At 39.7% G+C, this 18,690-nt stretch overlaps 1 protein-coding gene across 3 annotated transcripts in view; it reads left to right on the top strand.

The window, feature by feature from the left end:
* Positions 1 to 18,690, top strand: part of CD96 (CD96 molecule) — an 85,045-nt gene that overhangs the window by 11,578 nt on the left and 54,777 nt on the right. For all 3 annotated transcript variants that reach the window (XM_084874029.1, XM_084874030.1, XM_084874031.1), the window contains 3 exons: positions 136 to 260; positions 10,857 to 11,064; positions 14,795 to 14,850. In XM_084874029.1, the coding sequence (XP_084730155.1) occupies positions 136 to 260; positions 10,857 to 11,064; positions 14,795 to 14,850 (389 nt within the window). The remainder of the gene's footprint in view (positions 1 to 135; positions 261 to 10,856; positions 11,065 to 14,794; positions 14,851 to 18,690) is intronic.

Here is an 18,690-nt window from a genome sequence, read left to right as displayed (position 1 = left end):
TCTCCTCTCTACTTCATAGGTATACTCTGAGGATGAATGAATCTTTATGTTAAAACGGTTCTCCTTTCTTTGATAAAAGACACTTTATAAACCAACCACAGATCCATGTCTTTTCTACCTTATGTTTTGTTACAGTTATACAGGAAGAATGGAGAAGCAACAATACAATAGAAATAGAGATAAATCAGACTCTGAAAATACCATGCCTTCAAAATATCTCCTCTGAAATTTCATCTGAGTTCACCTTCGCATGGTTGGTGGTAAGTGCTGCCCTTTTCAGTGAATGATCTTTAAATATTAATGAAGTAAAAATGAATAATAAATAATAATAAGGAAGGAAGCACATACTGGATGAGGGACAGGTATTATGTGTCAGATTGGGAATGGTTGTGGGGAGACACTCAGCAAGTCTTGGGGTCTATGCCTGCACTGATTTAGAAATTAGTTTCTAAAGGTTAGTGCCTATTTTAAGCTATATGTCAAGCCCCCATTACAGAAAAGAGTGTGATGGTGCCCTGGAGAGGAGCCATCTCCAGTAGAATCCCCTACTCACAAATGTTTGTTTTACAAACAATGTATGCCTAGGGATAGACTCCCATCACATCCTGGGAAATACACAACATTGCTTTATGAGAGGAAACATAAAATCTAATGCTTGTAAAATTCTAGGGGTACTAGGGGCCCAGTGTATGAATTTGTGCACCTTGAAAGGAACTGTAAAACACAAGGCTGCAGTCGGCACAGAAACAGTTTTCGGCCCATCCACTGTGCCCCCGCCCAGACCCTCCTACCATGGCCCCTGTTCCCCTGTCTTCTGGCAACCCCACTCCCACTGCTGCTGCTCCCAGGTGATGAAAGCACCAGCCCAGCTTGCACCCTGCTGATGATGCTGAACCATTGTGGCCTGCGCTATCAGTGGGTGCAAGTGGCAGCTGCCCCATCACCCCTCAGTAGCAAGGGGAGATAGAGAAGCCCTCAGGGGTGGTCAGGGCTGGCAGCTGCCACTTGCACCTGCTGACAGCTCTGAGCAATCAGGACCAGTGCACTGGGCAAAGAATTTTCAGTAACCACCACACACTCACCCCTATGACAGTGGCCAGCACCCTGCCTTGGTCTGGTACTCCTGCTCACCTGCTCCATCATCCCGCTGCAGCTGACACCCACCATGTTCCACAACACCCCCTGGTGGTCAGCACTGTCATAGCAACCAGTTGTTCAGTTGCTTGGTTGTTTGGTTCCACTGTTTGTTCTATTTGCACATTAGGGTTTTATATAGATGATAGATAGATAGATGATAGATAGATAGATAGATAGATAGATAGATAGATAGAGAGATGATAGATAGGTAGATAGATAGATAGATGATAGATAGATAGATAGATGATAGATAGATAGATAGATAGATAGATGGAAAATATACCTGATAGAAAGAGGAACTATATTACAAACAGCCACTGGCCAGCTCTATTACTGCCACAGGGATTGGCAAGCCTATAGTTGCCTTGTTTTCTGACTTCAAAAACAAATTGAGAAATCTGAAATTTTATGAGAAATTTTCTAAGCCAATCAAATGGCAGCCAGCTGTTAGCCAATATACATAGTTCACCTTTAATGCTGTTAAATCAGATAATGTTACTGGACTGAAAGGACATTTGCCTAAGTGCATAAAAGTCCCATAAGACATGAACAGGAGTTTGCAGCCAAGAAATTAAGGATTTATTAAGGATATGGTGCCATGCCCAGAGTCACAGGTCACTCATGCTCAAAGACCTGGCTCCTTGCTGGTGTCCAGGGCTGGATTATATTGGGGGTGGGGGATGGGAGAATCATTAATTGCGGTGACTAAGGTAGCTAGGGTGTGGTCTCTGCTGATTGGAGGGTGCTAGAGTAGGAGGTAACTAATCATTGCATCTATTCCTGATGTGAACCATGGAGGTTGTTCTGTCCAGTTTCACAAAAATTTGTTCTGTGGGATTGTTCCATTTTCCTAGGTCCAAAGCTAAAACATAACTGAGGCCAAGATATTATTATTATTTTGATTGAAAACTCTGTCTCTGTAGTCAACAGAACTGGACTACTGGATGATGACCAGAACGCATTGTCCTGGGACTTAATTATTAAGCAAGGGGAGGAAGGTAGATGAGTCCAGGCATTGGCTGAGGCCAGTTTGTATTAAAGGGGAAAAAAATCAAAATAAAGAGCAAATTAAAAAAAATAAGGTTAGACACTTCTCCAAAGAGGATGTACAAACGGCCAATAGATATATGAAAAGATGCGCAACATCACTAATCATCAGAGAAATGCAAATTAAAACCACAATGAGATATCACCTCTCACCTGCCATAATGGCTAGCATCAATAAATCTACAAATAGCAAATATTTGAAAGGATGTAAAGGAAAGGGAACCGTTGTGCACTGCTGGTGGGAATGCAGAATAGTGCAGCCACTGTGGAAAGCAGTATGGAATTTCCTCAAAAAATTCAAAATGGAACTGCCTTTTGACCCAGGTATTCCACTTCAGGTATCCTAATCACCAATCAGAAAGAATATATCCACCCCTATGTTCATGGCAGAATTGCTTACAGTAGCTAAGATTTGGAAACATCCCAAATTTCCATCAGCAGATAAGTGGATCAAAAAGCTGCAATACATTTACACCATGGAATACTATAAAAAAGAAGGAAGTCTTACCCTTTGCAACAGCATGGATGGACCTGGAGAGTATTATGCTAAATGAAATAAGCCAGTCAGAGAAATACAAGTACTATATGTTTCCACTAATATGTGGGATCTAATGAAAAAAATAAACTGATGAACAAATGTAACTAGAAGCAGAAATACATGGAATGCTAGACTGGCTGGTGCCCAAAGGGAAAAGGATGGAGTAGTGATTGGATATAGAAGATGAAGGAAATAGCTACAGAACACCTATGCATATCCATGGACACAGACAATAATTTGGTAAAGTCCAAGGAAGAGGTAGGCAGGAGAGGGTGGAGGTAGGCAAAGGGGAAAATTGGGGTGGAGGGACTCCTGCAATAATGTGAAAAGAAGGTTTCTGCATTGTTATTATACAATGACACAAGACCAAAGCAATTCTAAAGATAATTATAAAGATAATCATAAATATAGTTTTGGTAATCACAACATGAGTGTTCATTTAGATGATACAGAATATGATTACATTATTTTTTAGCTTATCATCACAATAAAAGCACAAAATTTAAAAATTCTTACAGAATCATAGATATCCATGAACATAGCAGCTGATACAGTTTGCAAAATAGTGTATTTGCATAAGTTATCATTCATATTTCAAGTTGACCTAGATTTTTGTGGACTGTCTTGGAAAGTAGACCCTTCCTATAAAAAGATTTCTAAGGGGGATGTGACAAATCCAAAATTACTGACTTGCTAGTAGGCATTAAAATACAACCTACAGATAGTTTCTCACTGGCTACATATTTTTTGGGTAGTCAGTAAAAGGAAAGGAAAAAATATTCTAAAATATCTTTCTCACTGTCCTAAATTGTCCAATGTCTCTTCGTTATCAGTCAGAAAATGCTCTTATCCTTTCGTAGTGTTTGATTTTTAAAATATAAGCCTTCCTGGGCATGTTGCTTATGGTTAGTATAACTCAATTGTTCTTAACAAATGCGATACAGTTTGGTTCTTAAGAAAAGGCTTTGAAGAGGAGAGGACCCCTGGAGGGCAGAAACTTACAATACTAAACATTACAGCAATGGAAATGCACTTTCTATACATTGGCTTACATTTTTAATGTTTTCCACGTATAGGCAAAATGTTTCTACCCCAATTCTCATAAATTCAACTAACAGCGGGGATAATAAAGCTTAATAATAATAAATAATAAAGTTTAGTAAATCTTCATTATGGAGATTTTGGCTGCCTAGTAAGTTGATCTGTAGTGTCTTATCTTATCTTTAGGGTGTGTGATCTGTTTTTCCAAGCAAATGTAAAGCCTTCACTTGATCAGTGTCCTTTGTGTGGTCGTGAGCTTCTCCAGGACGAAAAGCTGCATCACTCACTTCAAAAATTCTTAGCATTTGGTATATATAGTGTCTAGAATAGGGGTGTCGAACTCAATCAGAGAAGGGGCCAAAATCTAAAATCCAGACTAAATCGCGGGCCGAATGGTTTACTAAACAGTCATAAACTGACAATGTCATAAACTGACAGCGGAGTGCAGTGATGACAGTGCGGTGCGGGCCACATTGCAAGGCCTGGCGGGCTGGATTTGGCCGGCGGGCCTTGTGTTTGACACATGTGGTCTAGAACATAGGCACTTGGTGAATAATGGGACAGCTCTGTGTCTCTTTGTCTCCTTCCCCCACAGTCCTACTCCATGTCCTCGTATTAAATTGATGGTCACTAAATTGATGCTGTGCATTTGATTGATTAATGAATAGCTGGTCATTAAGTGTCAGTGACTTGATAAATGGTAAGGCATCCTTATCTAGTAATTTTCTTTAAAGAAATGAAGAAGACTAAATAGACCTCATCTTTGGATCCTGCCAAGAAAGGATAAATGAGGGGCAGAGAGAGTTCACCTAAGGTCACACACTGGGAGAGTGAATCCTAAACTTCTGCTAGAACCTCAAGCCATGCTCTCACTTTAAACAATGCATCAGGATGCAGAGCTCCTGGGGTATCTTTTTGAAAGAAACCTCTCTTCAAAGGAAGTATTATATTGGCAAATGTGCTGATTAAATTCCTACTGTGCATTCCATTTTTAAATGTCAAAACCTATTTGCTCTTCTGATTTACATCCGTGCTCCATGCTGTTGGAGGCTGCGGGATTCAGCCAGTCTGATATGAAATTATCTGATTTCCTCATATTAAGAAATAAAGTACAGTACTTCATGCCATGACTGTTATAGGTCTGCAGAGGACATAAATATCCTCTTCAATCCCTATTTTAGTTCTTTAATCTCTTGTTAAACTAGCAATAACAATCACAACGATATAGCCAGTTGTCCTCACAAACATTATATAATGTGTTTTTTATAAAATTCAGAGATGAGGGAGATGAGCTCAGGACAGACACCTGCTGTAATGAACTCAGTAGCTCCAGGAAGCTGTGCACGCTCCCATTTTCAGGTCTGCATTAGAGTCTGGAAACAATTTTACAAACTAAAATTATTTTAATCTAGGTCACTAGAAAATAAAAAGTATAGGTAGAATTTTATAGCATCTAATTGAATCAGTTATGACCCTCTGTTAACATTAGAAAATTATTTGTTATATGTGTCTGATCCCATATGAAGGCTGTGCTAAATGTGTTCATGGGCACATCCTTTGCATTTGGGGGAGTTACTTTCCAGAATTGTGACTACACTGAAGTAGACAGGCACCAGGCACAAACAGGGTATCCAACATTGATCTAGCATGGAAAGTAGCTAAGTGAACACAAAGGGTTAACCCTTCAGTGGAAGGTCTAGATCAGTGTTTCCCAACCTTCTCTCATGATGAGAATCGCCTGGTGGAGTTGTTAAAACACAGATTCCTGAATCCCAACTAAGAAGTGCTAAACTAGAATTTTTGGGAACATATAGGTAAAATTGTATACTTAACTAGTGCTCTAAGACAGATTTTATATACAGAGCACTAAGTTAGGTATGCAATTTTACCTATATGTTCTCAAAAATTCTAGTTTAGCACTTCTTAGTTGGGATTCAGGAATCTGTTTTAACAACTCCACCAGGCGATTCTCATCATGAGAGAAGTTTGGGAAACACTGGTCTAGATGAATGGCAGGTAATCCGTTAGAAATCACACAATAGATAGGATGCAGTTGGTAGAAAAAGGACAAGTTGTATCTTTCCCGTTTTATGTCCTGGGGCACAAACACACATTCATCAGGGAAATTCTGCAGGCTTGTTCTGGGAGCTTCTACACATATCTAATATTCTGTTTTTATTCCAAACCATCATCCTGATTTCCCACAGTATAAATTTTGATTCAATCCAATAAACATATGCAAATCTGTTTGGGGTACTAGGTCCTGCAGGGATACAAACTATATTGGACATATTTTCTACCATGAAATGCAATTTTGATTAAAAAATTGTTTTTAAAAAGAGGTAAAATAGTTTGACTCTGACTAGATGGACCTGGGGAATCTTTCAAAGATTATGTTTGAGCTGAATATTTAAAAAAAAAAAAGCCAACAGTTGACCAGCAAATGACAGACATGTACTAAAACCCTGGGACACATGAGTACAATTTAGCACAGCCTTCATATGGGATATCTTATTGGAAGATAAAGGGCAGGAGGAAATATTTGTTCCCAAAGTTGTAGGTAAAGAGAAACCCATGGTTTTTCTCTTTAAAATCACAACAAGAAGGACAGAAATATTTCAGCAAACAGTTTAATATTAGCGATAAAGGCATATAACTAAAACCTAGATGCTGCCTGGCTGGTGTGGCTAAGTGGTTAAGTGTTGACCCAAGAACAAAGAGATTGTAGTTCAGTTCCTGGTAAGGAAGGGCACATGCTGGGAATCAATCCCCAGAGCAGGGTATGCAGAAAGCAGCTGATCCATGATGTTTCTCTCTCATTGATGTTTCTATCTCTCTATCCCTCTCCCTTCCTCTTTCTAAAAATTAATAAAACATTTTTTCAAAACTTAGATGCTTAAAAAATTTAAAAAAATTTTATCTATAAATGTATCTTTATAGATATACTATTCTTTAACATTTCTGATGTTTTATAGTTAAATAAAAGATAAATGGTGCTAATAAACAATGCTGTTTTTCTTGCCTATGGGAAACCTAGCAATTCAGAAAACAAAACTTCTGCTTTCTACCTGATGACAGTAGCCTCTAGTTGTCTTCATCATAATCAGAATTAAAGTGCTGGCCAACCTACAGTTGTGATGATTAGAAAAACAATGTTCTGGTGCTCTACAGAGTGGACCTGGGGGCTTCACAAGCAGCTGCTTGGACAGCACTAACTGGATGGAGAATAAATGGGGGCCGTGAAGATAGGAAGCAGTATGGAGTTAAAGAAGTAGCAAACAATACAATGAACAGAATTTATTGAATGAGCTATAGACCCTCAGCACCCACCATGTGCTGTAGTCAACACCACCGGCTCTGACACGGAGCTTGTGCCATCCCAGGGATGAAATAATGTCATGAAATTAAATAGTACCAATGTCCCTTTTCTGGATTGGAAATTCTGATTCTAGTACAAAAATAGGAAAGCCTCCACCATTCATCCCCAGGTTTGTCAGATCTTTAAGGGACACGGGGAAGCGATGTTTCATGATTCAATATGACCCCAGCCAGCCCTTATCATGGAAATTATCTTATCTAACTCTTGTATATAACTTAATTATATGTTTATTTCTCTTCTACGGATATGGGGTATGGTTTTGTATTTGTTTTTCTTGTGCATTAATTCTTCTCAAATAGCCTCTAAGAAGACAAGACAAGGATTGTTTATCCTACTACATTTGTGAGGCTGTATATAGCAAAATTATTAACAGCATGACCTTTGGAGGGAAATTATTTTTTCAACTCTTGGTTCTTCCATTTACTAGCTATGTGGCCTAAGAGCCAAGATTAGGGTAAAAAAAGAAGACTCATGAAGTAGCTGGTTGATCCTCAGTGAGGCTGGAGGACAGCTCATATTAATTGAACATATACTGAGTGTCAGGATTAGTCTAGGTATGCCAGTACGATCTATATTTCCCATTAAATCATAGGGTCCATTAAGTTGGGAGTCCATGAAAGTTGTCAAATTTGTTTCTTAAAAGAATAAGAAGAGAAAAACAGACAAGAATAAAAACTATATAATAAGACCCTCTTACCAGTCTGTTTTCTGCTGAGCCTAAGATTATCATTATCAGGTGGCAGCTGAAGTACACTCGATGGCCTAGAGTCATAGGGTATCTAACTCCCAAGGGCCCTTTCAATCAGCAAGTTGTCCACACCTCTGTAATCAACAACCTATATAACAGCCTCTGGCCTCCAGGGATTTCTTTAAAATTTTTCTTTTCTGATGGTCCTGGAAGTGGTTTGTTTTGTTTTGTTTAGTTTTTTGGTGTGTATGTGTGTGATGGTTTGGTTTTCATTAGTGTGTGTTGTCTCTGAGGCTTACTTGTCCCTGGTCCCAGGCATCCCTGCTTTTTGATGCTGCAAAAAAGCCTTTGTAAGTGCCTTCTTATTTTGTATGATCTTTGAGCAAGTTACTTAACTTCAGTTCATTCCAGATTGTTGTAGAGAGTAAATAAGACTTGGAACAATTTTAACCAGTGCCTAAAACAGTAGGTGCTAAATAAACTTAAGCTATGACTAATAAGAATATATAATTTTAGTAGTGGTCATAGCATGATTTTGGTATTATTCTCCCTCTACTGGGTCTATACATTTAATGCTTGACTGCACTAGTCTTTTTCTGCCTCTCCTCCCATTTGCTCCGTGAAAGCAGACACCCATGTGCAGTCTTGCCTTGGCCCCTTTATAACTGGGATTCTAGATTCTTTCAGGATCTCTGACTGTTGTAAGTTACAAGGCACAACTTTGCAACTGAATCCTATCTTTCCTAACAAAGGAACAAATCTTTTCCTCTACAACAGTCAACTGCCCAGAAAAAAAACAAATGAACCCTTGAGCAAATTGGGATTCAGGGGGGCTTGTTTTGTTTTATTTTTTGATATCTTTCCTCCACCAATGAAACTATCAGGGTTAGCCGAGACCGGTTTGGCTCAATGGATAGAGCGTCGGGTTGGGGACTGAAGGGTCCCGTGTTTGATTCTTGTCAAAGGCATGTACCTTGGTTGCGGACGGACATATCCCCAGTAGGGGGTGTGCAAGAGGCAGCTGATCGATGACTCTCTCTCATTGATGTTTCTAACTCTATCTCTCTCCCTTCTTCTCTGTACAAAATCAATAAAATATATTTTAAAAAAAAAAGAAGAAGAAAAAAAAGAAAGAAAGAAACTAGCAGGGTTAGTCACACCCAGCTACACAATAAAGGAAAAAACAGTTTTTCTTGCCAGTCTCCAACCTCCAACCAAGTGGTCTCTAACTGCCCTTCTTCCCACAACAGAGTGACAGATGGAAATGTTCCGGGTGGCTAGTCATTTACTAAACATCAAGCAGCATTTTGAATTCCATAATCCTCAATGAAACAGTCCCTGTGCATAAAGCAGGAGCTATAAAATCAAGCTTGTTGGGCTGGAGGACCTGCAGGGGGAGCCTGCCTCCTTAATTATTGGGCTCAAGGTCTGCAAATGCTGAGTCTAGTGCCAGCCAATTCTTAAGGCTTTTTTTGGAGCTCTTGTCTCCAGAATATAAGCTCTCTCCCTTTAACTTTCTGAACACTTCTTCATTAAGAAGACAGCAAGATAGGCACATAGGTCCTTTATGTAAGTATAAAGGTGTGTGCATTGCTTCAGGAGTAGGTTTTAAGCAGGGTATGATATATATATGTAATTTGTAAAGATGATACCAATCCCAGCTGTAGTTATTTATAGAATTGTGTCTTACATAAGAGTTTCTACTAAGTATATTCTGGAAATATCTATATAAACTATTTAAAAAGTCTACGTTCATGTTTTCACTGTTTCTGCTCCTAGCCCATACTTGAATTCTCTCACTCATCTGCTTCCATTTCTTTCACCCTGAATGTGTCTCATTTGTTGAGCCAGATATTCTAAGTCAGAGCATTGTTCTCATTATTTCATGACTTCTTCCCCACCAGATGTATTTCTGTTCACCTCACCCACTTTAGTTCCCTCCATTTCCCCTGGCCCCTGTGCATAGCATCCACCTGTTGTTTAGAGTTAGACCCATGGTTCTCAGCCCTGCCCCTCTGAGGGTCTCACCCCAGAACAACTGAGTTCAACTCCCAGAGGATAAATTTGTGCGTCTGAGTGTTTTCAAAGCAACTGAATTGAGCATGTTGTTATACTAAAGGGTATAAGGACATACCCCTTCCTTTATCCTGTGCCCCTCAAGAGTCCCCTCTTCACTGGACCCTTAGTCAGCAGAATGACTGACATGGACCAATGCTGTGACATCCCCAAAACCTTGTCCATGGAAATAATGAGGTGGGCAAGAACAATGGGGGCTTTTCTTCACACACCCAAGAAAAGATATGGAAGAGAGGAAACAAATACTCCAAATGATCTCTGGTCTCCAACGTTCAGATTAACATTACAGCCTCCTCTTCATGTGTCCTATTTGAAGGCAGCACAAACACAGAAATAAGGGCAGACGGGCAAGGTCCATGACAAGGCGGGAGTGAGGAAAGGAAGTGCCTACAGCATAAAATTAAGGAGACGCTCACACTCAGGTGCCCAAGGGTGCATTTACAAGAACCTTTTGTGCCCTAGGAATCTCCTTACCTCATCCTAGTCCTGGCCCTCAGAGGACCTAAATGAAAGCTTTCTAAAGTAATGCTGGGAGAGAGGTTGACTATAATTATCCAGTTCAGTTGAAGATTTTATAGGCAAAACATAAAGCCTTCTCAGCACACCTTGCCATTAAGATTTCTGAATTTGGCATGAGAATTGTGATCTGCCATTAGCCCCCAGTGCTGTGTGCCCCCTCCACCCCCCGCAAATATGCAGTTTATAGGGGACTCCAAGGGGGAGTTCTTAACAGAAAAGAGTATCTGTTCATATTAGAATAAATTGACAATAGTTTTTAGCTGAAAGTCAAGAGTACTGATACTTTGTCTAGTAACATACTAAATACCTCTTCATTTCAACCTTCGTTCATCTCTCTCTTTTTACAAGATATAAATTAATACTTGGGGAATACCTAGCCCAGAGCTAGCCTGCTTGAGTGCTCAATGACTGGTATCTATTCTTCTCACCAGGAAGACAATGGAACTCAGGAGATACTTTTCACCCAGGATCACCCTATCAGCAACGCCACGGCATTTAAAGACAGAGTCAACCTAGGTGCAGACTATGGGCTTTCCCTCTCTCCAGTCCAAATCCACGACGATGACAGGAAGTTCTCTTGCCACATTACAGTCAGGCCTGGCACAATCTTGAGGAGCTCCACCAGGGTCAAGGTTTTCGGTAAGAATTTTTGTTCTCTGGACTCCCTGCCATCCTGCCATCCCCGTTGCCTGCCTCACTTTCCCCCCTAGAGAGGAAGCAGCCTGTGACCTGGAGTGCAGCCAAGCAAGGCTAGCTGTTCGGGAGGAGTTTTATTTACCTTGATACCTGCCTTTCGTGTTGGGGCTGGGGAGGAGGATAAGAAGTAAAAAGAATACTGATTCTGTTAACAGACTGAAATCACACAATTGGTCGGTTTCCTGGTGACCGCTCCCTTACTTACAATTTTAATATTTCCTAAGAATGCTGGAAATCTCTTTAATTATGGCTGCCAAAGTATAATGGCTTAGCTGCCTAATTGTCTTAGTTGCTTGCTGGAGCAAGACAGAATAAGGCCAGCGTGAGAATAGGAGGAGGATGAAAGGAGCTCCAGAGACTCCCTCAGGGCATTGCCCCCACACCTTGCCAAAGCCAGCTGGAGTGAATGCAGGCCAGCTCCTCCAGCCGGGAAGCCCACAGCAGGGGCCTCTGATTCTGCAGGGTCCAAACAGGGTGGGGGGTGGGGGGGATGTGAAAATTCTATTTTGCTCAGCGGTGCAAGGAAATGTTAATAAACAAAAACCCCTAGCTTTGAATATTTTTCTCATCTTTGTGACTAAGAACTGTGCTTTTTAAAACAGCATTTCTAAATTAAGGCAAAGAGAAAAGCAGTGATGCAAGTGAGCAATTAATTGATTTTGGAAATGAGGTAAACGAAAAGAAAATAACTTTACAAAGCATAAGTCACGACTGACATAACAAGTAAAAAGAAAATCTTTGTTTTTTACTTTTTTGCTTACGATCTCATTGCATTATGATTAGAGGTCATCACACAATTCAATATGTTGAAGGAAATGCCAGCCCTGCAGTTCATAGATGAAGTAGCTACAGCCAAGATTAAAATAGTTTGAAGCCTCTTGCTTATAGTCTTCCTCTATCTCTCCCTCCTGTCTTTCTGCCTCCCTTTTCCCCCCAGATCTCCCCATGGACAGGCTGGGAAATAATCAATCACCCCTGATGGCCATGTTCCTTATGGAGCCTAAACAACATTCTGTGAAGAGTTGGGAAATACTGTTCATCTCTTTTATTGATTATCACTCTCAGCACACCTACTGCGGTGTGACTGTCTTACCACAAGCATGAAACCAACTCATCTAGTCTTACTATTGGCAAATCAATGAAGGCAGCCATCCGGGATGTGCAAAGAAATATCAATTCTAAATAAGGCAAACTGTGTCCCTTTTGACCAAGGGTTTTTTGCACCGTAACTTGACTTAATTGCTTTGTCAAATTACACTGTGTCCTCTTTGCTGCATAAAAATGCTTTCATCTTGGTCTTGATCGCTTCTTACTTTTATGTCTCACTCTTCTCAACCTATCTATCTGTACATCTGTCTCAACATTTCTGTTTCTTCTTTGAACTGCTTTCAGTACATGCTTAAAAATAGGAGATTCTGCCTCCTTGTTGATATATTTAGATTTTCCTTGGACTTTCTCCTTTACCAAATGGGCCGGCTAGGTTGTGTTAGAAAAGTCTCATCTAGTCTGAACCTATTTGTGGGTGTCACCCGAACATATATCATCATGGCCCTGGCATAGAAGCACAATGCATAGTTCATTTAGAACCCACTCTGAATTCCATGGTTAATCCTCAAATAGATGAAGCCAAGAATAAAAATATGAAAACCTCAAAATAAATACCCGGGTGTACCACAGACCCACTCTACATGCCCCAGATCCAGCTCTTTCCTTCTTCCTGACAATGCCGCTACTCTCTAACAGACCAGGGATTGGAAGTTTGCCCAGCTCCTGCATCTCCCTCACTCTTCTCCCTTAACTTTCCTTTCCTTGGTGGTAAGTCACCTGCCATCATAAATTCCTGCTCCTCTGCTCTAAATCTGATTGTCCTGAGATTCAAAAATAATCTCTATCACCCTGCAATTTTTAGTAATTCTTCTTTCTTTGGGGTCCTTTATTCTACGGTATTCGTTGCCAATAGGAGGTCAGAAATGCTCCTCCTCACCTCAGTGTGTTAGGGTTGTATTTTGGTTTGGGTTCTCCTGAAAGAAAACAAGGAGAGGACTGGGGTTGAATTCATCTATTTGAGAGGTAAGCCTCTGAAACATCAGAAGAGGAAGGAAGATAATAGAATGTACTCGATCAAGCTGTGGGTTTAGAGCTCAAACCCCTGGGGAACTCTGGAAGAACACACATCAGAGTTATCCCAAACAAAGGCTGGGGAGCTGGGGTATTAGCCACAGCTCCCCATCTGTTATTGCCACAAATTCTCTGGGATTTCTTGTTTGCCCTGCTTGTGGACTCAGTGTGCTCCCCCAGCCCCAATAAATCCTTAGGAGAGTACCACATTTGCCTCTATTTAGTGAGGTTTCTCAACCAGCAAGTAAAGGCAAATGTCAAGTGGATTTGCAGGCATTAACAGCACCTGTGATAGGGTCTTACTATTTTAATAATATTAAAAATGTATTAACATCTGGTTCATAGATGGCTTTGTCTGCTGTACTCAGGAATTTACTTGAGCCCAACCAGTGTGGCTCAGTAGTTGAGCATCGACCTATGAACCAGGAGGTCATGGTTCAATTCCCAGTCAGGGCAGATGCCCGGGTTGTGGGCTCCATCCTTAGTGTAGAACATGTAGGAGGCAGCTGATCAATGACTCTCTAATATTGATGTTTCTATCTCTCTATCCCTCTCCATCCCTACCTGAAATCAATAAAAATATATTTAAAAATTTTAAAAAGAATCCTTGCTGGTTTGGCTCAGTGGATAGAGTGTCAGCCAGCAGACTGAAGGGCCCTGGGTTTGATTCTGGCCAAGGGCACATACCTAGATTGCAGGCTAAATCCCCAACTGTGTGTGGGAGGGAACCAATTGATGAGTCTCTCTCACATCAATGTTTCTCTCTCTCCATCTCTCCCCCTCTCTTCCACTCACTCTAAAAAAATAATAATAATAAATAAAAAAATCAATGGGAAAATATCTTTGGGTGAAGATTAACAAAATAAAATGAAATTTAAAAATATTTGTAAAGAACTTACTTGAAACCACTTAAGTTTGAGATGATATACTTAATTCCTACTTTGGATTGGGCTCTGTTAAGAGCTTGAGATGAAAAGATAAATAAAACAGTCTTGCTTTGAGGCACCTATAATCTAACAGGATAACAAAATCGTTGAAATAGTTCCTAATATTTTCTAGTACCAAACAACTAAAGTATAAAGTATCTTTCCTGTTCTTTTCAGAGGCCTAAACTTTATACTGCATTTCTGCCCCTCCCCTTGTCCATAGGCCCCTTGTCACCTGATTCACTAATAATCATGATTCAACTATCAATTAGATGTTGTAAATTTCAAAAGCTTCCTCTTATTCTCCGAGGTTGAGTTAGCAGTTTCTCTTAAAAGCTTTCTTCAAATCCTATATGTCCTCCATTATGGTACTTATCTCAGTGTTTTATAATTCTTGTTTATGTATCTGTATTTTTCCAGGAAAATATAAATATCTTTAGCACAGTGAAGATTATTTGCCTCCCTTTGTTTCCTAAAAATCTAACATTCTTCCAGGCATACAGTGAGTGTTTAATATATTATGAATGACTAATTTTTCACACACACACACACACACACACACACACACACACTAGTAGCCAGGTAAGATGGCATTATGTGCCACTAACTGTGTTTTCTTTGCCTTTAAGCTAAGCCAGAAATCCCCGTGATTATGGAAAATAACTCCATGGATGTCTTGGGAGAGGTGAGTCACATTAAAGCCTTTGAAATTTATGGCATAACACGCCAAGGTGTGTTAGGTTACTTTGTTGTCCAGAATATTTTCCCAAAGGATATTATTCTTTGGCCCTCAGCCAAATAATTTCTGGTGAAGTAGAAGGGAAGCTGAATTGATTCTATAAACCTAATGGGCATTCTTACTTTCTGACTTGAGGCTCTCAGAGTATGTGATCTGTGGTCCTGAGTCCTTATTTTTTACTGAAATAAAAAAAAAAAGGTCTCAATAGCTTAAATTTCTTTTTAATAAAAATTGAAGTAGGTACTGAAGGAAAAGTAGGGCAGAGAGCAGTGTGAATCCTGGTGAAAGAATGAGTTTTATGCTTAGCTGACAGTTAATTTGTTCAGAGCCATTTCCTGTACCAGCTTTCCCATTGTTTTTATTTTGGAGTTAACAGGAAGAAACCTGTCCTTAGGTACCCCTCAGAATCCTGGCTATTTCGTAGGCAGCAGGAGAAAGGGCAAGAGAAAAGGGGCAGTAAAGTAGACCCTCTGACTTCAGTTCCTCCTAGGTAGTTCCCAGCCTCTAATCACCTGGAATCTGAGCTCAGAGCTCACTTGCCAGCTCTTCTTTTTGCTGTGACTTTAGGCAAGTTATTTCACATCTTGTAGTCAGTGTTCCCAGTCATATAGAGGGGATTAGATGAGTATTTGCACATTGTTGTTGTTTTTAAGAATTAAATGAAATAACCTATGAAAAAATTCTTAGTATATAGTGTGGCATATATTAATTGCTCGATAAATATTATTTTGTTGTTTTGTTCATATTACTATTATGTAGGTTAATTAACTGTGTTGTGGCATTATTGTTTCATTCAAGTTTTTCATAACTCCAAATAAAAAATATTTTCATTAACTCTCCTATTTCCTATTACATGGGATGAGAGAAAATTATACTTATATTCTAGTCTCTTCTAGTCCCAAGAATCACTTATAATTTCTAGTCCTGCTGAATATCAGTCATGTAATTTGACAGTTGAATTATAGCTCAGACTCTGTGGGGTGGTTTTATATGAATATATATTACCCAAGAATTTGCGTCTTTTGCTGACTTTATGTATTAATCTCAGATCATTGCTATTGAAGTTCTGAGCATATAGAAAAATATTTTAAATTGTTCTGTCAATTAATTCCCACTTTTATCATTGGACTTCATTTCATTAATTTAAATAAAACCACTAATCTAGTGGTATAATATTTAGTAGGTATTTTCTTTCTTATAAGGATTTCTTGTAGGTTTTTGGTGCTGGTGTTTATAGTTACTATTACTCAATTAGATATGTTACCATAAAATTGGACCCCAAAATTCCAATTTAAAAAAAAAAGACTTTGTGTTACATGTTATCAAATTTCTTCTGTACCAAGCTTGCCTAGGTGCTGAGAGGGAAAACAGGAGAACTTACTTCCTGGGGAATTAATGAATAAACTCTCACTAAATCCATGTAACCAACTACAGGACATGGCTTGTCTATGGATCTTTTAACATCTTGCCAAACGTTAATGATTCCTCCCTCTGATATTCTTATAATCCCCATTGTATTTTCAATAAGTTATGAACTCTGTAAAACCCTTTCACACGTTTTCATCATGAGATGCTCCCAACAAGCCTCAAAAAAAAAAAAAAAATGTAGGGTATCTGTCATTTTACAGATGAGAAATTGAGGCCTGGAGAGTCTGAACAACTGGCTGAATCACTACGAAAGGGCCAAGCTGGGATGAAAATTTAGCTTGCCCATATCCAGGTCAGGTAGTACAGTGAAAGCAGTCAGCTCCAGGGGCAGGTAGAACTACTGTCAAATCCTAATTAGACCACTTATTAACTACATATCCTCACCAGGTAGTTAACTCCCATGAGTCTCAGCCAACTCACCTCTAAAATTGGGATCATAATACATATTTCTCAGGGTTTTTAGGTGAATTAAATTTATGCACAGTAATGAAGTACATGGCACATGGTAAATGTCTCAGGAATATTTCTTTCCTCCCCAGTATTTATCATTCATTCACTCTCTTTCACCCATTCCTTCCTCTGCATTTATATTCATAAATCTACTATGTGACTGAGACAGTGTGGGATAATGAAAAAAATGGAACGTAGATTGTGGAACCTGATAGACCTGGGTTGAATTCGTATCCATCACTTATTGACTCTGGACCCTGGAATCTCAGTTCCTTGGCTTCCTCATCATTGTTCCGAACCTCACAAGGGTGAGGTATGGACCAAACGGTGAACATATGCAAAGTATCTGCCATTTTGCTATGTTAGGTGTTGGTCAGTGGTAATTTTCTATGCCTTCCCTTCATTCCTTAAAAATTAATTCTAAGTCAACATGAACATATTAAATGCCTACTATGTGCTACATACTACTACACAAGTGGCACTCAGTGTTAGAGCAATGGGCATTTGGCCAGTTGTGAGTAGTGTTTTCCAACATTACTAAAGTTATAATATTTATGGTTAATTTAGTTTTTCGGTAAGATAGAAAAGTTCCCAAATTATTGTAACAATGATGCCTCTCAGGCTTAGACAGGCCAGGGATGTCCAAGTGTCACACCTGTGATGGCATTTTCTTGTGTGTTCCTGAGTGGGAGGTTTCACCAGACTTCCAATATGGCATGGAGCCTCCCTTTGTAGCTAAGATGGAAAAGGGACCTTCAGCTTAAACTTCTGGATTCCACCATGAAGCAGATTTTTACGTTAGAGCAAAAGATGCTGAGCCAATGAGCCCCTCAGCCCAGAGCCCCTGGCCCTCTACACCCAGCTCCAATGACACAGCAAAAGAAGGCACAAGAGAGATGCATGCATTTTCCAGAGCTGACTCAACAGTGCAGTCTCTCCGCAAGCCGCATGTCTCTCCTTACTTTAACTCAGTCATCTCCATAGGTCCTGTTCTTGTCACTCTTAACCTTTGTTATGTTTGACAAAATTTAGGGGGGGAATATAAAGAAAACTACCTAACATGAAACAGGAAACCAAAGCAGTTGGGCTTAAACATGTCTAAAGAAGAAAAGAATAATAAGAACCATATAAAACAGACACCATAACCTAAAAGCACATATCAGAAAAGAAAGCTCTAGTTGCTGTTTACAGAAGTTGATATTTTGTTTATTTAACCTTGGTTTTATAAAATCCTGAATCTTTGGGGATTCCTTCACCTTCCTAAGAAACATTCGGTGTGTGTGTGTGTGTGTGTGTGTGTGTGTGTGTGTGTGAGATTAGGTATTGAGGCTTCTTTTCTTTTTTCTTTTTTTTTTCTAGCATATTGTGGCACAATAAGTCTCTGAGTCCAAATGTCTGGTCATGAGACTGCCAGCTGCCATCATCCTTACAGTGGTGAGGGTTTGAGCTTCCACTACACCTGGGGAAGGCCTCAGAGGGCAACCATACCCAGTGGGGAAACCACATGGGAAGTGAAACCTTTAACATCAGTCAGGCTTCCAGGGGCAAGGGGGATAAAGCTATTTATAGGACTGCATTACAGCCTGGGTTTTTCACAAGCCTGGTGTTTGAACTTGTGTTTGTTCCATGAGAAGCTCATAGAGAAGACGGATCTGGTTGTTAGAGCTGCTGGTGGAGTCTAAGAACAAGCAATAAGAAGAAGCCATGTAGGTGAGGATTGAACAAGGCAAGACACCATTATTATATGAGGATCTTGTCCACTTTCAGGAAGCAAAGTGCCCATAGAGTGCTTAGACTACCTACAAGATAATGAAATGCTGCTACCTTTATCTCCTCTTATCTTTCCCAGCTTTCACCATTCTGTTTTCCCTATTCCCAGCCCAGTTAAAAAAAAATAGGTTCTAGAGG

The sequence above is a fragment of the Pipistrellus hanaki genome, assembly GCF_964339955.1.
Source record: "Pipistrellus hanaki genome assembly, chromosome: 2".
In the NCBI taxonomy this organism is placed as follows: domain Eukaryota; kingdom Metazoa; phylum Chordata; class Mammalia; order Chiroptera; family Vespertilionidae; genus Pipistrellus; species Pipistrellus hanaki.
The sequence above is the reverse complement of the archived record's forward strand: the minus strand, read 5'-3'. Positions and strand labels throughout refer to the sequence as shown.